At 38.4% G+C, this 21,778-nt stretch overlaps 2 protein-coding genes across 4 annotated transcripts in view; one reads left to right on the top strand and one right to left on the bottom strand.

The window, feature by feature from the left end:
* Positions 1-5,968, bottom strand: part of LOC137291817 (retinoic acid receptor RXR-alpha-B-like) — a 70,839-nt gene extending 64,871 nt beyond the window's left edge. Inside the window, exons 1-2 of one of the 2 annotated variants that reach the window (XM_067823362.1) lie at positions 5,884-5,968; positions 1,064-1,581 (exon numbers count right to left, since the gene is read on the bottom strand). In XM_067823362.1, coding sequence (XP_067679463.1) covers positions 1,064-1,571 — 508 coding nt within the window. In that variant the 5' untranslated portion in view covers positions 1,572-1,581; positions 5,884-5,968. Of the gene's footprint in view, positions 1-1,063; positions 1,582-5,416; positions 5,490-5,883 lie in introns of those variants that run through there. The other variant, XM_067823355.1, reaches the window with a different exon arrangement.
* A 2,727-nt stretch (positions 5,969-8,695) lies between these two features.
* LOC137291832 (SID1 transmembrane family member 1-like) overlaps positions 8,696-21,778 on the top strand; it is a 38,554-nt gene continuing 25,471 nt past the window's right edge. Inside the window, exons 1-6 of one of the 2 annotated variants that reach the window (XM_067823383.1) lie at positions 8,696-9,086; positions 15,225-15,346; positions 18,026-18,190; positions 19,234-19,378; positions 19,815-19,898; positions 20,760-20,910. In XM_067823383.1, the coding sequence (XP_067679484.1) occupies positions 8,826-9,086; positions 15,225-15,346; positions 18,026-18,190; positions 19,234-19,378; positions 19,815-19,898; positions 20,760-20,910 (928 nt within the window). In that variant the 5' untranslated portion in view covers positions 8,696-8,825. The remainder of the gene's footprint in view (positions 9,087-15,224; positions 15,347-18,025; positions 18,191-19,233; positions 19,379-19,814; positions 19,899-20,759; positions 20,911-21,778) is intronic. The other variant, XM_067823375.1, reaches the window with a different exon arrangement.

A 21,778-nucleotide genomic window follows, 5' to 3' on the forward strand; every position in this document is an offset into this window, starting at 1 on the left:
GACAGATGTAGTTGAAGAAAAGCATGCATTGGCAGTTACCCTCACACTTATCGGACAAGCTGAGGCTAAAGCTTTGGAGATTGATGTGACAGATTTTAAGAAAATAGGAGAAATGAAAACATTACTGAAAGCACTTGACTCTCTGTACCAACAAGACAGCAAAGAGTTGGCCTATTCTAAATAAATACACTCAGTTTGATAGCTGTTGTCAAGCAGGTGGGACAAGTATGAACGAATACATCATTGAATTTGAGAGAAGAAATGGCTTGTGCAAAAGATACCATTTGGAATTTCCTGACACCATTCTTGCATTCAAACTTCTGGACTGCACAAATCTTTCATTTAGAGACAGGCAAGTCAACAGGGACTTGTGACAGAAACTATCAGACAGTGAAATCAGCAATGAAAAGATTATTCAATGAAAGCATCACAACTTGTATTAGTTCTGAAAAATGCACCGATATCAAACAGAAAAAGCATCCAAAAGGTCATGGTAGCTGTAGATACTCCACTGAAAATAGCGCAAGGTAACAGAACAGAAACCAGTAACATACTAACTTGTTGGACAGATTTGGTCTTAGAACTAAGCATGTGATTTGCCAGTCAACATTCCATTGGGTAAAGGTCTGTCCACACAAAGTTGACCAGCAGATTACACTGACAGAAAATCTGACCTCTAGAAAATTTTAACAGAATACTTTTTAACGCATTAAAATATTAACATTGATAGTTATTTGTCTAACTTGCACCAGGAACAAGTCAATGTTTGAATGGGTAAACTCCTGACTAAAGCATCTAAATAGTTCAAATGCATATTTCTTTCATTACATATTGAAATATAAGTACTAGATCTGAAATCTGTCTAGTGCAACTAGGTTGTTATCTTGCAACACTTCTTAAATCAAGCCCAGAAATACAAGGAACATTTTGAAATTGATTAAGTTACAAAATTTGCAGAAGTGATTCCAAAATTTGATTGCAAAATTTACCAAAGTTTGGCAAAAATGCTTCTTTTTTTCCCACAAAATACAGTAGGGACCAAAACAATATTCCAGACACAAACCTTCTCGCTTCATCCCCATCTGAAGGCACTTGTTAAAGCGACATGCTTGGCAGCTGTTTCGGGTATATTTGTTGATTTCACAGGTGCCACCTTCCTTGCAGCAGTAGGTCAAGCTTTTTTGTACAGTCCTCTTGAAAAAACCCTTGCAACCCTCGCACGAGAACACTGAGTAGTGGTATCCTGATGCTCGATCTCCACACACAAGACAAGATGTGTATGACATCTCTCCTGGGAAATTGCTGTTCGGGTGTATCTCCACCTCATTACCAGCAACTGTTTCCATGGAAACAACCTCCATTGGTTTGGATGATGTTATACTTGTATGGCTACCTGTATGCGTTTCGATGGAATTGCTGTGAAAGTGTTGTAAAGCTTGACTTGTCATGAGGGATTCTGTGTTGAGAGTGCCACTGTCTATTGTTGTCTCACAGCCATTTTCATCTTGCATGATGATGAGGATGTTGCCAGCACTGTTCATGCTGCTGTCACTGCTGCTCGCCATCTCCATCTTCCTTCACCTTGTGAAAAAAATCACAAAAAAACCCAGTCAGATAAGAACAAACTTTATGGAACAACTTCTGAAATTAGGTGATGCAACGTTTCGCAACAGATTCTTGTATCGTTGCAAAAGTGGTTTCATAAACACTTTCGTTAGTTTGTTCGTGTGCACACCACACTCCGCAATATTTCTCTACATGATGGCTGTCTGTAGATAATCAAGTCAAGACCAGACAATCCAGTGACTGATATTATGGGCATTGGTACGTTGACATGTCAACCAAGTCAGAAAGAAAATCTGAAAACAGTCACTAAAAACTATTACAGACACAAGTGCAAGGTTCCTTGATCACCACACAGAACGTGTCCTGTGCGTACCAATGATGGGTCATAGGCACACGTTTTGGGAGCAGGACAATTCCCACCTGGCCAAATGCCACCTAGGACAATTCCCACCCCAAAAGTAAAGTAACATGAAGAACATAGTTCAGTTTCAACATGTATTCATTTTAACATATGTACCATATAACGATATTCCATATAAAACAAGCATGAACTATTACCTTCTTCTTGACATGCTTTATTATCAGTTTTACTGATCCTATTTAATACATAACAAATCATAGCATTTAAGGAAGCAAGTAAGGAAGCACTATCTTGTGAAATACATACGGTTCCTGTAACTTTTGATGATATTGCCATGTTTGCATGATATTGTACAACAGTAGCAACAAAGCACAAATAAACTGGTTTTATAAACATTTGATCTTAAAATTTCATCCAGTTTATATTTTATCAAAGAGAATATTGCACAAAGTAAAAACTTCATCAATGTGAATTGGTTTTAATGTCACAATTTTTCAAAGCTAATATTAAACACACCACAAAAATAAATCATAAAATACATTTTTCTTTTCAATTTCAATTACACAAAGCAAAAACTTCATAAAAGTCAATCTGTTTTAATGTTACAATTTTATCAAGTTAATATTACACAAAAAAATTCAAAGTAAAATTTCTTTATTTCAGTATGGTGGGGATTATAGTGAAAATAACTGGGTGGAATTTGTCCAGATGGCAATTGTCCGGGTGGGAGTTGTCCGGGTGGGAGTTGTCCTAGACCCTGTGTATTATAGATGTGTGCACCAAATATGTTTCTGTTACAAGACAGGCAGTGAATGCCAGTTTTCATAAATGAATTGAGTTTTGTTGGATTTGACATGAAGCTATAGACATGTCTTTGGTTTGATGTTAGTTTTCTGTAACATGTGTTTACACTAAACATACATGTATAGTCTGGTTCATAATTATTGAGAATTTTTCTTCTTACTTTGAGCTATCCTAACACCTCAACTGATTCACTGATACTTAAAACTAAGTTATGGTATAAGGGAGGTAACTCATCTTGGCCTACTGAGTATAGTACAATTAGAGTTACCTCCCCTGAATTTGTAGCAGACGTCATTTTCCTCAGCACTGTCAACAATGTCTGCTGAAGATAAAAGAAGGTTGATTTTTGAGTTGTGTAATCAAGGAATTGATGATGTAAATACATTGGCAGAGAGAACAGGAACTCCTCTTTCTACTGTGTATAGGATTAGGAAGAATTTTAAAGAGGGAAAGGATTTTGGGCACCAGAAAGGAGCAGGGAGCCCCAGAAAATTGGACTTCTCAGATCGCGTCCGGCTGGGAATTTTAGCGTCTAAAAAGCAAAGGGCAAGCATCTCCAACATCAGGTATGAAATGATAGAAAGGGGATCAACAGTTGTATCAAAATCTACAGTTAGAAGAAATTTGATTGATCTTAGATGGGAGAAAAAGACTGGAATTCCTTCTCCTCTCATGAAACAAGAACATAAAGACAGGCGTGTTGAGTGGTGTTTGGCACATGAAAACTTTGACTGGGAAAATGTGATTTTTACTGATGAAAGCTCAATATGGGTATATCCCAATAATGTGAAAATATGGACAAAGTCTGCGTCAGCACCGTTGTATCGACGACCTACATACAGCCCAAAGTTTCATGCATGGGGAGGGATATCCTTATTAGGAACGACCCCGCTGTGTGTGTTTGAGGGAAATCTGACTAGTCAACGCTACACTAACATATTAGATAATTTTCTCCTTCCAAGTGCACATGTGTTTTATGGAAATGACTGGATTTTGCAGCAAGATAATGATCCTAAACACACCGCAAAACATGCCAAGCAGTGGTTTCAGGAGAAAAATGTGACTGCATTACCATTTCCTGCATATAGTCCTGACTTAAATCCCATTGAGAACATTTGGGGGATGATGAAGGAATGTGTGAATCAAAAGGGGTTGACAAAAATTGAAGACGTGAAGAGAGAAGTGGTCCGATACTGGGACAGCATAACTCACGAGACACTAACCTCTCTGATAGGAAGTATGCCTACCCGTCTTAGACTGTGCCGTGAAGCTCAAGGAGACTTGATAAAATATTAAATTGTTACCTACACAACATGAAAAGGTCAGTTCACTTTTACAATACATTCAATTTTATCTGATTTGTTCTCGTTTAATAATATGAAACGCTTTAGCTATTCTCAATAATTTTGAACCATACTGTATAACCAAACCAGAGCGTGGCCAGTGGACATTTAGTAAAAGTTTGGCGTCAAATAAAATTTACAGACTATCAATTCAGTCTAACATTCATCTAATTTCTAAACATAGTATGTAACTATGTTTATCTTTTCTACAATAACTGCTTTAAAATCAACTTCTTCGTTCCATAGAAGACACTGCGTAATCTGGCATGGGACATACAGAAACAAATCATCAAAAATGAAAATTCAACTTGTAAAGTTTAACGATGCTGGGGGAAAAAAGTGGTTTCACCAGCTTTGCTGCGCTGCACCCAAAGCATGTGTGCAGTGATTAGGTTAGCACAGCTTTTTGAACGGGATGGCCACTCATATGAACACAGCAAATGATGCGTGCTCGGATTATCACTATGGTCAAAGTTTGAGAACAATGGATGTTTCTTGTGATGACAAGCATCTTGGGTCTGCAGTAATAAATACACACTGATCCCATACATGCAGATTTGCAAACCAAGTTTCCAGGAAGAGTAGCATGAGAAATATTCTTCATTGCTAAAAATTTCTCAGCTTGAAAACTGAAACGTTTCAATACATGTCTATGGAAACTGAGAAAAGTATGTTTATTGTGACAAGCTGTCTCTGTCACTGACAAAACTTAATGCCTGTTTTGTCGTGCCTGCCTGCCTGGTTGCTAATGACAATATATGATATACAATTTCAATCAATGACCAGGCTATACACCAATATAATACAGATTTTATTGATTTATGGCTCATGCACCTGGGTTCTGTCTTTGTCACATATGTAATTACACAGACAGGCAGGTGTGATTATTTTGGTGTGGTAACCTCGGTCGTCTTTGGCCTTAGCCCTAAACACGTAAGAATCAAACACATTTACAACCTGAATGAAGCATGAGGAGTAGCTCTCCTTTGCATATTGGCGGTCTTCTGGAATATGCTTTTTCAGTGCTAACGACCCACTGTGTTTCAATAGTATCTATTCTTGCTATATAAACTTCAGATGTGTTTTTGAAACAAATGAAGTTTTTCAAATTTCGTGGATTTTGATACACCCCATCCTGGGCACTCGTGTTTGAAGATGGAGTTTGCTGTGATTTTAATGTTTTCAATGCTGCTTTGGAACCCCAAAAGCACAAGATGTACATTTAAGAAATTTATCAAGTGCGTAAAATGGTCGGCCCCTTTGAGTTTCAGACTTATGTAAATTAAGGCTTTAACATCGGCAGTAAACTTCATTGTGTGAGATGAATCAATCATGCACTTACCTGGCTGTTACCTCAGCTGTTGCTACACCCTTGTCACAAATCTTGCAATATCGAATGAAAATGATGATGGTGTGTTAAACAACTGTTATATTGTTGACAACAAATTATAACAAAACTCTGCAGATTTGGTGTGTTTTTCCCATTTATACTTTGGCGTTAGATTGAGTCATTTACGATTATTTGTGTTTGTGTCTGCACTCATGACAGTCCTTCAAAACATGACGGCATAAACTTTAAAAACAGAAATAGACGACCTGTGTGAATGGAGACGTATAACAAACAAACAAAAGTAACAAATGATGCGACAACAGTCGTTTCCCGGATACGTTAGATCCTACTTCGCGACCTCGAACGTCAATACGTAAAACCAACAATTCTTTTTGAAGGTTTGAATACAACATGTTTTAACATATAAGACACTGCGACAAATGAATAATAACACTTAAGAACAAACAGGGATCACATACCTGGTGACAACTGTCTCATAAACTAAAAACATCCGCGAGACATTTCACTATTCCTTTGGAAATGACGATACCAACGTATGGTCGGCCTGGCAGTATGAAGCGTTGTCTATAAAACTATCTGCATTAATACTTGAAGCAATGCATTAGATAGTCATCTTTACTACGTTATGACAGCACAATCCTCTCGCCTTCTCTTCTCCATCTGTCTCGTGTGATTCCCAAGTCAGATAACTCTTCGCGAACCGCATCTGTTCGTGTCCTTCCGGCAGGTCGGATAGCATTCGTCACCATTCGCTCCTTCCCGTAACCGCCAAGAAGACTTCGGCTTTTCCCGGAATAACAGGTGTTATGCTAATGAGTGAAATAAAGAAAAAGAACAAACGAAAGAAATACATGTGTGAATGAATGAAAGAATAAATGATACACCACGGCCACCTCTCCCTAAACATGTTAAAGAACGTGAGGCAATCGCTATAACATTTTTCATACACATCTCAAATATGGCAATTGGCTTTTCGAGGAGTAACCACGCTCCGTTACATACATTTTGTAGTCTCCCTGCAAACAGTAAAATCAACAAGAATGAATAGAACCCAAACACTCAAACATCACGACCATCAATCAGATCAGACCACATCGGCGATATGTCACATTCCCCTACACATCAAATACACTCACACACCCATATCATAGGGACAGTTCATAACTCATGGCTGAAGAATTTTATGGCGTAGCATGTACAATGTGGGTGAACCCACCTCCCCTCCTCGCCACCCACCACCGGCCCATCTCCCCTGAAAAAACAATACGTACAAAGTATAAATCACACCACCTTTCAGGTTTTGCCAAATACTAAGATCAACACGAAAGAAAGAAGTTTTAGTACTGTAACACTCAAGCATCATGCACTGGGCGTTGTTTGAGTGTTTCTAGTTATTGATCTAAAAAACTTCTTTCACACGCACTTTTGATTTTTATGAGAGGAATATGCCATCGGGTGAAATGTGTTTGCAAGTAATAGTGATAGTTCAATAATTTTAGACAAATTGTTAGGGCGAATTTGATGTGTGGGCAAAATATGACATATCGCCGATCTGATCTGATCCGTCATTGATGCTTGTGATGCTTGATCGATATAGTTCTAAAATCTGTTCCTTGTTGATCTTAATGTTTTACAAAACTTGAAAGGTGTTTTCCCCACGTTATAAGATATCTGAATAAATTATTATCGTAACAATGTCTCAAAGTAGACTCTTAAAAATCACACGTGTTCTAGAGATAGTTTTGCATTCTTTAACATGTTTAGGGAGAGGAGGGGATGACCGTGGTGTATCATTTACTATTTGTTTCATTCACTTACGTACATGTATTTCTTTCTTTTGTTTTTTCCTTCATTTCTTTTATCCATTCTCATAGATGTTTTGCTCCTAATTAAGACCTATCCTTTTTTTAAATTGCGCAAAATATGCATTTGTTAACTTCACATCTTTATGAGAGATTCATGACAGTCTTCATGAGAAGCTCAACAGAGACTTTGAACGAGCTTGTAGTAGTGAGTGAGTGAGTGAGTGAGTTGAGTTTTACGCCACACTCAGCAATATTACAGCTATATGGCGGCGGTCTGTAAATAATCGAGTCTGGACCAGACAATCCAGTGATCAACAACATGAGCATCGATCTGCGCAATTGGGAACCGATGACATGCGTCAACCAAGTCAGCGAGCCTGACCACCCGATCCCGTTAGTCGCCTCTTACGACAAGCTGAGTCGCCTTTTATGGCAAGCATGAGTTGCTGAAGGCCTATTCTACCCCGGGACCTTCACGAGTTGCTTGTAGTACAATACTTATGAAATGACAAGGACTAAAAATCAACCCTGTGAAAAATAACTATTGTTCATGCAAATAAGTGCTCCAGAATTGAAACTTGATGTAGGAACAATCATTTCTAACTTCAAAGCATATTTACCGGACTTAATATGTCGCCAGGTGCCGTTTTGCTGTAGTGACATTTTAGCCTGAACCTGTATCATGCGATGTGTAAAAAAATGGTGATGTTTTCCTCCCATTCTTCATCACTGACAGGCTGATGAATTACTTAAATTTTACATGTGCAACGAAAACACAACTTTGCAGATTATGATGCCTTTCAGCACGGACTTAATCAATTATGAAAAATGAACATTAGTATAAATTTTCGCTTGCAGGTTGAACTTAATACGTTAGATTTGTTACTAATGCAACTACCCACACATGATATACTTCACGAGATATACTTGCTGTGAAAATGAAAAACATCACATAACATCTTGTCTACCTACTACTGGTATGGTTCAATTTGTTGACTTTTAACTTTTAGAGAATTGTGTGCTTATTTATGTATACATATGCATAATATTTGCCACGAATCATTATGCCTTTCTAGAGCACATTGCATTAAACTTATACATCAAGCTCTTTTTGAGAACATTACACCTAACTCTTATACATTGTTGAAACTTCCCTAATGTAAAAGGGTTAACTAGCATCTTTTGTACTATCATAGTGTCATAATGTGCTACACTGCTCGACAATGTACCTGCTTGAACGACAATGTCATTCATACTCTTATTTATGAGTCACCACAATAAAATGTTGTATGTCGTTTGTACTCTGGGCCTAAGGACCCAATTACCGAAATAAGATGATCTATTGATTGACTGAAAATGAAAAATGATGTCGTTTATAAATATATACTTATAAAATTGCCAGATTGTACTCGGGCTGGTTCAGATAGGGCGAATGAAAATGTGAGCCCTTTAACGCATGCGCCATCACTCATTACTTCCTACTTCCGTCAATAACAAGAAATGTCGAAATCGTGGGAAGTTCATAACTGCACGTGATTGTCCATCCAGATTCTCCAACAAGAAACACCGGTGCTTGAGTTAATGTTTTGGTTGCAATGGTTGTTTCAGTTTTAAGGGTATTATCGGTTGTTTTGTTTATCGGCACTGCTTCTCAAGGGAGCAGCGCGAACAACACCCTTGATGGCGAGGTTGATCATCATGTGAGAACAGTGATCAGTCCGTACGGAGAACTGAAGAATGACTTTCAGACTCTTGTTGTTGAAGCCGAGTTCGGAACTACTTACAGAGAAATCGTAGACTTGAAGTCTGAGATAGTGTTTGTTTACAGCTTCAATGGAACTAAAGACCTCAACGAGGTAAGAAACGCACCTATCAACATGATCATATGGTGCAAGTTGCATTTTTTGTTTGTTGTTGATCAATTTTATTGCGATATGACGGCGGTCTCTCAGGGAAAGACTTCCACCCTTATTTACCATTCAGTTTCATTCTAGTCAAATCATATGACATGAATGTAAGTTCGGGAGTAGTGCATTTTACCCGGCGATGTTTTTCGGATTCATATACTCGCACCAAAGGTAAGCCAACCCTAACATTAACTCACTAACTCTGTGGATCTAGTAGGGGGGTGCCCAAGGGCTAATTATCTAGAAGGGGGCTGCCCAAGGGCTAAGGATACAGCATTATCAAGCGCTCAGCAGTCCCCAGGTAGTACCTTGTAAACTGCACTCTGATTCTATTCTTCATCTGATTAGGATGAGTTTTGACATGCTTCTTTTTTTGTATCTGAACATAATAAAACTGTGTCTGTTTTACTTTTTGGTAAGAGTTCTGCCTGTAACCCCCACCCCCACCCCCACCCCCGCACCCACCCCCACACCCACCCCCACCGTACAAACTGACAGCGTACCTCACCCTAAATATACTTTCAATAAACCAGAACATGTTCAAAAAACAATCATTGAACTTATTTTAGTGTTGAAATATTACACCAGGGAAGGACTCACCTGGAGCCAATTTACAATGTGAAACATAGGGGTTATGGGCAAAACTCTTTCCGAAACAGGAGTATTGCACTTTACCAGGCTCACTTTTCCAGATTAATTAGCGCTGTTGGGGTTCAAACATGCTGTGCTGGATTACTTACTCCGTTATTTAGTGACGCAATTAGCGGACACTCTACCTGGGGACTACAAGCACGTTCACAGTTAAGGAGTGCTTGTTTAACGGGTCATTTATACCGCAGTAAGGCGGAAGCACGCGAAATGAAAACAAACCATTCTGCTTTGTTTCGCATGCTTCCACCTCACTATGCCACACCCTTCCTATTAATTTTTTTAAGCCTTTGTTTCTGGGACTGTACTGATGAGACCTAGATGGCATGAAATATGTGTCAGCATTGTATTAAAGCAGATTTTACTGCTCTAAGGTAAAGGCAAACTCTAAACGTATGGGTTGTTTGCCCCTGAAAATGTGTCCCAACAGATTGGAAAGGGTACCAGATCCAGACCCAAGCCCTAAACCTAACCCCAATCCGTATCCCAGGGGATTGTAAAGGGATGCCTAACCCAAACACCAAACCCAAACCTTAAGGATAGTAAAGGTGTCAAACCTTAAACCCAAGGATTGTGAAGGGTGCCTAACCGTAACCCCAAACCGCAAGAATCGTAAAGGGTTGTTTGTCTCTAAGAGATAAGTTGAGCATGAGACAATAAGCAATATAACGAGACAGCATGGTGCTATAGTGAGATAATTGCTCTGGTGCTAGAGTGAGATAATTGCTCTGAGGCGTTGATTGATGCTGCTTCTGGTTACCTGCATTTGAGTCGAAAAAACAAGGGCGATAATATATTCACTCAGATAATTTTCAATTATTAGACTTATTTTGACTTCAATTGAACAAAACCCCCGATTTAAAACTTTCTTTGGAAAGATCGTCTTGCTCTCAGTTTCAACATCCACTGCGATGACCATGTCATCGATATGCGGTGTTTCCATGGCAGTGCCAGAATTACAATGTCCATCATTTGACCCACACATCTGTTCCCTACACTCCTCTATCACTCTTTTAATTTTAACAAACGTATTAAAGGACCACTAAACTCAATTTTTTGGTACTCTTTTTATTACTGCATATGAAAGACTTTTGGTTAGTCCTAAACGAAACACCATTTTTTTTCCTAAAAAAACTTAACTTGTGGTTAATTAATACCATGCGCTTAAAAGTTGCTAAAAGGCCGTCTGCTTCTCTCTCGCCCGCAAACGAACCGCAGACAGGTTACGTAACTCTGTCACCAGAGCCCTACAGTGACGTCATATAAGGAACGGTTTCCAGTTAAATGTATAGAAAATGTGTAGGAAGCTCGTCATTTTGCTGATTTGTCGACGTCACCAAAGACATGCCGAATTGTGTTGCCGTCAATTGTTCCTTGGGGTTGGGTGATGGTGTCACTAATGTGGTTGTGGTGGAAGTGACAATATTATCGTAAGTAATATTATATTGACCCCTTATGTTGACCGATTCCAAGAGTGAAATTGTTATGTTATAAGCAATGTCATATAAAATCCTAATGTCCATCAATAAAATACATATTTTACTACCAGTAGAAAGTAATTGTCCTTTTGTAAGTCGGTGAAACAAGCTTAAATAGCATTCATCCTCAGACAGGGCGCCGCCATTTTTGAGAATCCTGAAGTCAGGGGCTAAAGTCCGTTAGAATTATTGAGATTATGATTTGTTTTCATCAAGTTAGAAAATCAAAACTACTTTTACTGGTACTTAAAGATGCATTTGAATCATGGCCAGAAGGATTTTGCATGACACAACTTTTATCATAAGGATTTCTTCCAAGGAAGCAAGGTGGGGGTCGAAGTGACATTTATATTGCAAGCAATGTTATACTGACCTCCACCTCACTTCCAAGAGCGAAATTGTTATGTTATAAGCAATGTCATGCAAAATCCTATTGTCCATCAATAAAATATATATTTTACTACCAGTAGAAAGTAATTGTCCTTTTGTAAGTTGGTGAAAACAAACTTAAATAGCATTCATCCCAAGCCAGGGCGCTGCCATTTTTGAAAATCGTGAAGTCAAATCCATTTGAATTAATGAGATTATGTATGGTTTGTTCACATCACGTTAGAAAATCAAAACTACATAAATATGTATTTGAATCATTACCAAAAGGAGTTTGCATGACACAACCTGTAACATAACCTAAGCGAGGTCAGGGTCGAAGTGAAAATACTGTGCGATAAATTCCTTCACTTGCTAAATTTACTTGGTTTGTAACGTTCACTCACCAGTATGTAGACACTTGTCAATCTACGTCTTTATACTTTATACTTAATCCTAATTACTTTATAATCATACTTGTGTGAATTTTGAAACTTAAGAAAAAGAAGCAATCTGCGAATGTATAACAGGAATGTAATGTGTAGAGATTTCATAGTTTTCCTATATGAATCATAATTCACACGCACGCCCAAGTGTATGTCGTCTGCATCATTACACTTAACGACGAAAACAATATTTCTGTTGAAAGCTACGACAACTTATTAAAAAAAAAATGCAAATATTAAAATTTATAGGAGCAATGTCAGGCTATTACCTTAATTGAGGAATGTATCCATCAATATGTATCCATCACTAATTGCATTATGTGCGTCATTCTTTTTAAAAAGTTATTTAGTCAGCCAATAATTAGCAATCAATGTATTGGCGGTTAATCCTTTGAAAGAAGGGTGTTGTTTTACATAGACACAGACGTGACAGAGTGTATTCAGTATAGATTAGTAAATGTACATACATAAACTCTACCTTTTGACAAATCTCCCATTTAAATCCCCATAAAACTAATTAATCAATCAGCATGTTAGCGGTTAATCCTTTGATCGATAAAAACCTATAAACGAAATAGTTTAACCCCTGAAATGTAGATGAATACTGCACAGACCCTCATTTCTGTACCCACTATTACGTCACGGAGATGCGCTGCTCTGATTGGTTGAAATTTCATTTGCGGCTGAGAATTGTGCACTGTTGAGAAAAAGGTCGATTTAAGGTAATTAAAGATCGAAATGAGCAGTTTTAATGACAGGGTTTCATTTATAACGATGTCAGCAAGTGATTTTGCATTTGTACCCTATTCGAGTATATGTGACCTTTAACAGCTGTCACTTCATAGCGGCAGGCGATTTTGCCACAGCATTTTGATTCAAATAACTACCTCCAAATTCAGTTACTGCCGTTCGATATACAAATTTACTACTAAGGGGCATAACTTTTATGTATCTTTAGACACACAGCATGACTTGAATAAGTCAATTCATGTCACCTGTTAGCTCCGTGCATTTATTTAGGCACCGCACTGGAATTTGGAAAGCGTGCATACAGCTGCGAGGATTACAAATGCTGATTGATCAGTAGAAAATGTGAAAATAAGTTGGAAATACAAAGGAAAGTACAGGCAGGGTATGCAGGTTTATGCCGGATTGTTTTTTCTCATTTTATTTTTATGGTATGCTAACTGGACATACCAGGTCAAGGGATAGTGTGTCATTTTTTTCCCCTCTATGTGTTGATGGCGACTCTGCTGAAAGACATATCCAACTTCTGAAAATGTCACTCCAAGATTTCTTCCCTCACTGTTAAAATTCTTGGGTGTTTTGGGTGGAAGTCTTTCCTGTTTCACCTTATAACCCACATTTTTTTAGCATTCTATGTCTAAAAATCGATAATTTTTAAAACTAACCCTAACCCTAAACCTAAACCCTTGAAATAATCATAATAAACAAATAACATTTCAAACAGGGATTATGTCCAGAACTCTTACCCTAAGAAGTTGTGAGTGGACAAGGCAATCCTGTGATTGACATCATGATTATCGATCTATGCATGAGGGTGCAGCAGCACAGGCTGTATGCAATGATGCAAGCTAAGACCTATGATTTGGCTTTTCTCACTTAACATTGTCATCAATCCTGTTTGCGGTGATTGTGATGTCTGACTTCCGTTCATGTTATACAGTGTACTGAGAAAATATTTCCTGAATATTTGTGTGGAAAGGTTTTATCAAGATACTCCCAGATTATTTCCCTGTTAATACACATATGTAACTAGTCATAACTTTAATAAGTACAAACACCCTCCTGTGTCCTGATTAATTGCTATCAGAGATTCAACAATTGCAATCCATTGAGACCCATGAAGGTTCAGGGTAGAATAGACCTTCAGCAACTTGTCGTAAGAGGTGACTAATGGGATGGGGTGGTCAGGCTCGCTGACGTGGTTTACACATCATCGGTTCCCCACTTCACAAAACCATCCTCATGCTGTTGATCACTGGATTGTCTGGGTCAGTCTCTATTATTTACAGACTTCCACATAGCTGGAATATTGTCGAGTGCAGTGTAAAGCTAAACTCACTTACTCACTCACTGCAATCCATTGATAGTGAAATTGCAACTTGTATTGGGGGATTTTAACAGTTCTATAAGCAGACAATGTTTCAGTTTTTACGTAAACGTTTACCTATATTACTGTGTATAAGCCAAATTTTGGCATAGGCTGAATTTTGAAGACCAAAAAATGCAGTCTGTAGAAGGGGGTTGTTTTATCTATGAGACACAGTGTCACAAAAGTACTTTTTAGGTTGTCAGTGCCCTGTCAGGGCGATCTTACAGGTTAGTGGTACACCCTCTAGGAAGTTGACCACTATTATATGATTACAGCCACTTTGTTATAAGTGATACATATTGAAGTATACAGTTTTCATTATTTCAGATTATTTTGCTCTTAGTCATTATTAAGTTCCATGCCTACCTACTTACACACAATAATAATCCCAAAAAGTTATAATCCTGTTGTTTTGTAATGCCATGTGAGTGATACACAAGCACTGTTAATAACGGACCTGATTGCTATTGTTTTGTTGTTTGCACAAGCACTTTCAAGAAGTGGGAGATTATTGGAATTTGGAGTAGGGGTATATAATTCCTTTTGATTTTGTAACATGTCATTACATCCCCCAGCTGAGAGCCACGATGTTGTCCTTTTCCCAATACCAGTAGGTTTCCGCTCAGTAATGGGATACAACAGGGCAAGTACCTCCGTTATCAAAGGGCTGTATCAATAACGTTTGATGGCGGGGATGGTTTGAAAGCTCTGAATATCAACAGTCCCCTTGCCAAGAGTATTTATAAAGCATTGAAATTCAGTAATATAAATGTGTACATAGCAAACTTAAAAACAGTCAGTCAAATGGTTTTTGAACTCCATGCACTGCATGTGTCGTATAATGACTTTGTTAGACTGTAGATGATACAGCTTCTCTGTGTAGAGATTGGTGGTTATTGTGGCACAGGGTAATATTTTCTTTTAGTTGTCACCTTCCTGGGAATGGTGACACGGAAACTTCTTACATGTCATTGACCATTGAAATCAAACTATTTTGCATAAAGGTAAGATAAGGCTTCTTTATATGTTTCAGATGACCGCTGTCCGTGTGTCGGTCAGCAGCGTTAATAGCACAAGGTCCTCCCCTGTGATGGTCGTTGTAAGACAGAGGGAAGGAATTATGTCCTGGGCAGTGCCGCTCTTCATCGACTACATGTAATACTTCTTCATTTCAACCCTTGTAGGGATGGTAGGGTAGCCTAGTGGTTAAAGTGTTCGCTTATCACACCAGAGACAAGGTTCGATTCCCCACATGCATGCATTGTGTAAAGCTCATTTTTGGTATGCCTTATGTGATATTGCTTGAATATTGCTAAAAGCGGCGTAAGCCACTTGCTCTTTAATTAAGGCCACAAGGATATGGTGCTGAACTGTGATTCGAACCCATGATCACTTGTTCCCGGTGTGTCCAAGGGACATAACTCTGTATGCTAACTAAAGCATCTCAGACAACTGAGGAACCTTATTGCAGCACGATTCAGAGAATAACCTTTGTGGAATTAAGCAATATTCTGTTAGTATCGTGGTAGGGAACATCAGAAATGGACTTCACACATTGTACCCACGTGGGGAATCAAACCTGGGTCTTCAGTATGATGCGTGAACACTTTTACCATTATGCTACCCCACCACATTTCATTTAAGTGGTAAACATATAAATCCTTGAGGCTTACTTTCCACATAAAGCTGGCACACCATTATATAATTTAGTCATTCAATATTTCATTTTCAGCTCATGGTGATAGGCTAACCAGCATTTTATTTTGAGTTCAGCAGTTTTTGTTGATGTTATTTTTTCAGATACATATCAATTAAAGTGGATTCTATGGACACTTGTACGCTTGAAAATTGTTTCTAGGAAAATTTACTTGATTATGGTTCAGTTATTTCTTGCAACATTTACTTGATTACCTCCATGAAGTAGATACTGGCCTCATAAAAAATACCAGTGCCTTGAGCATGTGCTACTTGTATGGATATGTGCAATATATAAATATCCAATAATAATTACAATAAAAGAATATTGAAACAATTTTGAAAGTAATCATAAAGTGTGGTATGTGATGGAAGTGTGTTGTTTGTCATGAAACTGTGCCAATGGTTTCCTGTGACTTTGATATCAGACAGTGATTCATGTATGCCTGAACTGTGATCCAGCATCATTACTTCCTGGCTCTTTGTGCCACTTGTTTAAAAGGTGGCCTGTTGTACTTAGTGTTAAACAGGGCTATCTACAAATATATATCACAGAGATCAATAATGACAACTAAATATTGATGATTTTTAGTAAATATTTGGAGAAGTAAATTTGAGAAAAAAATGCCAAAATGTTTTTGAATAGAAATCAAAGGATCAGCGTCCTTACTTTCTAGTTTTGTTTGCCAGTTTTGTTACAAAAGTGACCATTTGTGCTTGATGTGCTAAAAAGAAATGAACTTTTATCCTGTCAGTTGTTAGAGGTGGCATGGGTGAGTTTAGTTTTACGCCGCACTCAGCAATGTTCCAGCTATATGGCGGCGGTCTGTAAATAATCGAGTCTGGACTAGACAATCCAGTGATCAACAACATGAGCATCGATCTGCACAATTGGGAACCGATGACGTGTCAACCAAGTCAGTGAGCCTGACCACCCGATCCCGTTAGTTGCCTCTTACGACAAGCATAGTTGCCTTTTGTGGCAAGCAGTGGTTGCTGAAAGCCTATTCTACCCTGGGACCTTCAAAGGTCATTAGAGGTGGCATAAATTACAAACAAAAACAGCATTCTGAACATAATTAGGAATGGCTTGTAAATACAGATGGAACTTTGCGTATGACATCTGTAGATTCAGACTATTTCAACACAATAATTTACCAGTATGTATTATTATACTGGTAGTGTTAGTGATACAGTTTTCATGTCGATAATTGTTAATAATACTTCCTGTCTACAATATTTCTGATTGGTGATTATTTTTCACCAACCCAAGTGTTATGCTTGGTGAGGTGGTTGGTGGAATGCCACTACAACAAGAATATCTGTTCGCAGTGCCAGTCACTGGATTGTCAGGCCCAGGCTTGATTATTTACCATCTACAATTGTGTAGCTGGAGTATTGCTGAGTGTGGCATTAACAAAGTAACATTATTAAAGAAACAAATGTTAGTTGAAATATTAGTGCTTGGACTTTGTTAGCCAATATGTTTACGTTTCATGATTTTTCTACACCAAATATTTTTCTCATAACCTCAAGTTAAACATGAAAGATATGTTGTCAGAGAGACTTGACCTTGACTTTAATGTGAAGACGAGAATGTTTCTGGAGTTCCTAGATTCATGTAGGATAACTGCAGGTCTAGAGAACTATAAAACACTTCATGAGTCACCAATGGCAATTTTAAATTTGGGTCATTTAGCCCCACCATCACCCATCATGCCAGTTAAAAATATATGGACCTTTTAACCTCAGAATTCCTCCTTAACTTCCAACATGCTATTTATAGAGCAGTCTTATGGACATTTTAGGCTTAGAAATCCCCCATAAATTTCAGTTCCAGTTTGCTATTTCAAGAGCAGCTTAATGGACGGTTTACACGCAGTACGAGATTGAGATTGGTTTTACGCTGCTGTTAGCAATGTTCCAACAATATCATGGTTTGGGGCACCAGAAATAGGATTCACACTTTGTACTTATGTGGGGTATCAAACCTGGGTCTTCGGCTTGATGAGCGAATGCTGTAACCACAAGACTACCCCACCTCCCCTTTACTTACAGAAACCCCTAATAAATTCCAACTTGCTATTTCAATAGCTGTCTTGTGGACATTTTAACCACTTGTTGATGTTATTGTTTCAGCTATGCCTACTACTCAGTGAGCCGCACCCTGTGCCCCATCTTTCACCTGCCTGATTCTGACACAGAAGACGCAGAAGAGGCAATTTATGTTGACGTTTCTTCAATGGCTGTCAATGCCACACCCTTCACATTTTCTGCCGAACTCCTACCCAACTTTGAGCTGAGGTAGGTGACCACTTATCTCAAGCAAATTTTGAGTAGAGTTAAAAGACTTGTTATTGTTTGCCAGTCTCCACCCAACTGTTCCACCAACCGATCTTATCTATAGTCAGTCTTAGTAAGCTATGCCAATTTTTCTGTCATATTGGTTTAAGTTATGCCTATCCCACCCATCGTAGGCCAATTGTAGCCGGTCTTGAACTTACAGTCCGATCCTAGCTAAGATCGAGAGTCTTTCATGGGAGAGATAGAGAAATGTGAGGCAGGAGTTATCTCCCTTTGTCTAACCTACATGTGCTTGACTTAGATATCCCATTAAGATCTCACCCTTCCCAAGAAATCTTAGAGAAGTGATAACCTTGGTTTCAGGAGCAAGTGAGTATGAACACTTGGTACCTGTGAATATATGTAGCTAAACTTTGTTGATCAGCATAAACCAAGCATTCTGCCACAAGCATATCATCTAATGATGTGTCTAGAATCTTGACAGACACTGACAGTAATGCTCGCTCTTCTTCTTTGCTTAGAGTTATGAAAGCTGCAATGTTAGTTTCTCTAGGATTTCGAAATCCTAAGTTGGTCATAAGCAAATCTGACTTTGGATTTCAAATTTATGATTGACTTGAGTGAGATTACTTAGCATGCTTAGTGGAACAGTATGCCAATTGCAATGTCACACAAAGATTGTGATTTTAGGGGTTTGCGACTGTCATGGAGCTATAGTTGGTTTGTGGAATGGCACCCAGGTAGTTGACTAGATATTGTTTACTTACTTTGGCTTGACTTGCATCTGAGATATAACTGACATGTGCTAAAAGGTCAACTTTACTATGTCATTCTACCTGGGTACCCATTGACTGCTGGGTGAACCATGTGAACAGAGGCACTACTTTTGATCAAGTCAAAAGTTACGCAGTGTTAATAATTAAATACGTTGTTTGATTGTCAGTATAAATATATTATGTGCTTGGTGGCTTAGTTACAGTAACCAGTCTTTGATTATTTAAATTATCGACCACCATTACTTCCTATGAACCTGTATGTTGTAGACATAATGAGATGAAGAATGCAACTGTCTCTCCATCGGAGCCCCAGTACTTCATGTACAAGTTTCCAGAAAATGTGACATCCGTCCTCATCAAAGTCAATTCTGACTCCAAAACCTGCATGGTGGTCTCAATCCAGGAAATCAGGGTAACATACTTGTTCTACTGAGTAACACTGTCCCATCAGGGCATCATACTTGTTTACTGGGTAACAGTGTCCTATCAGGATAACATACTTGTTTATCTGGGTAACACTGTCCTGTCAGGGTAACATGCTTGTTTATCTGGGTTACACTTTCCCTTGGGCTTCATCGTAACTTATGTCAAAACATGCCATGTTTTACTAGGGTAATGCTATTCCACCAGGGTAATGTATGTGGAACAAGGCATCTGTACTAATATGTGCTGGGATTTGCTCACATGTATGTCCTTTTCATGACCATGTCATGTGCTTGTGTGCTTCTAATGGGAAAAAAGAACCATATTATTTAGGCATTTCATATCTATCTGTCAATATCTGCCATTAAAATCATACTCAAAGAAGGCTTTTAATGAATCTGGTTTTGCGATATTACTCTTTCCAGTGCCCTGTGTACGACCTTGACCGTAATGTGGAGTTTGCTGGCAAGTACCAGACAATGAGCACTCAAGCTGCCATGTTGCTTCAGGTAGGCAGAACACAGAGGAATTCTGGGAAAATACATCCCTAGTAATACCTGCTGTTTACTTGAGGTTTGACTCAGCTCTAGTTTATTTTATGCACAGTGGAAGCTGTCTAAACTGGCACTTGTTTAGACTGGAGCAATAATCTGGTTTAGACAGTGTGCCATATTGTAGAGCTGACATGGTTATTAGAACTGCGCTCACATTCTTTTTTATTGACTTGATAACATAATTATGATAAATCAACTCATGAGAAAAAAATAGACATCGGGTATGTTTCATCTTAATACCTGATTCGTGATCAATTTTTCAAGTTCTCAATGTAGGATACCAAATGTGTCAAGCGCGATGAAGCAAAGTTCTTCCTTTGTGTGTACATTTTGAGGAAGTCTCTCACTGTCATTGAGGGCTGCTTCTCAGAAGCCTCTGACACTGGATCGGAGGAAAATTGCATTGTGTCTTCTTCCGTAGGTGTGCCGTCAACAGTTGGCCCCCTACTCTATGTCTGTTTTTTTCCTGTTGAGTTGTCATGTCACTGGTGCCGAAATGTGGAATTGACAGCTGCTGTATTGGTAGAACTTTGAACGATGATAAACGTCCAGGCACGGACAGGACTGAGACTTTCTTCACACGTAGACAACTTGCCAGATTGGACAACTGTCACTTTTGACAGCTTCCAGAGTAGGCCATTAGGCAAATTACAAATCATGATATGAAAGAAGTGGTGTGTATGAGATGCATATTGTAGAGAGATATAAATATATGTTGATCATTACCTAGTCCCTCCACTTCACCTCAGTGCCAACCCCTTGTGAACAAACAGAATACTGTTCAGAGCAGTTTTAAGTGACCGATATCTGTTGCAGGCGTCAAACTATGAACGGAGAGCTTTCTATGTGGTACTGATTGTGAAGCCCTTTGACCTTGACTGTCTTGGAATTGAAGAGATACAAACTTCAGGAGCTGCCATATCTCGAGTCAAGAACGTGTCGATCTTTGTCGAGGAAACAATACCGAGTATGTTTATTGTTTATCCATTATTTAGTTCCAGTCAGGAATATTGTCTTGAGAACAGTGTGTCAGTTGAATGAAGTCTGTATTAACTGCATATGTGCATAAAGTATGCATTGAATTTTCCAAAATACACACTGAAATATATCTGTAGCAACCCAAAGATGCAACAGAAAATACAGGAACACTTTTGTTAGTTGTTGACTTGCGTACCCTGACTTACCAGTAAAAACAAATGCATAACAAAAGCTAACTGTCGAATGTTATGAGTAGATAATCGATTGAATTCCATCATGTAACTTTACACTTTGCGAACTACAGCAAGAAAAATGTTCTCAAACGCTGCTAGTTATGTTTGTAACACATTTTCATAAATTATTTTGAAAGTATCATCTGACGGTGTATGATTGTATTCTTGAAATTGCTTGTCTTGTTAGAAAGTCATGCATTGTTTATCAGCAGAGATGGCCTCGAATAAATCGCATGTGCATTTGTCTTTTAAGACATCATTTAAAAGTAAATTGTCATATTTCAGTATTCGACGTCAGTCTTTTGAAAATTCCGTTAATGCCAAAGAAATTATTGATGAATCTTTTGGAAATATATTATTTTTAACTGAGTTTGCTATGTATTACATATTGACAGATTTGATTCCTGCTGTTAGTCACGCACTGGCAAAGAAAAATTTCGGGAATAGACTTTTAGAAAAAAAATCAGGATGCATCCATGACTATCTTTCAATAAAACAACTTGATGAAATGAGACTGTGCTGCATTTTGTGTCAGTCGGCAAAGATAAGTTTGTCCCTTACGAGTGTGTCCCTTAATGATGTAGACCAAGTATTTAGATGTGTAACCTGATCAGACCTGACATG

This window comes from Haliotis asinina, chromosome 1, assembly GCF_037392515.1.
Source record: "Haliotis asinina isolate JCU_RB_2024 chromosome 1, JCU_Hal_asi_v2, whole genome shotgun sequence".
NCBI lineage: Eukaryota > Metazoa > Mollusca > Gastropoda > Lepetellida > Haliotidae > Haliotis > Haliotis asinina.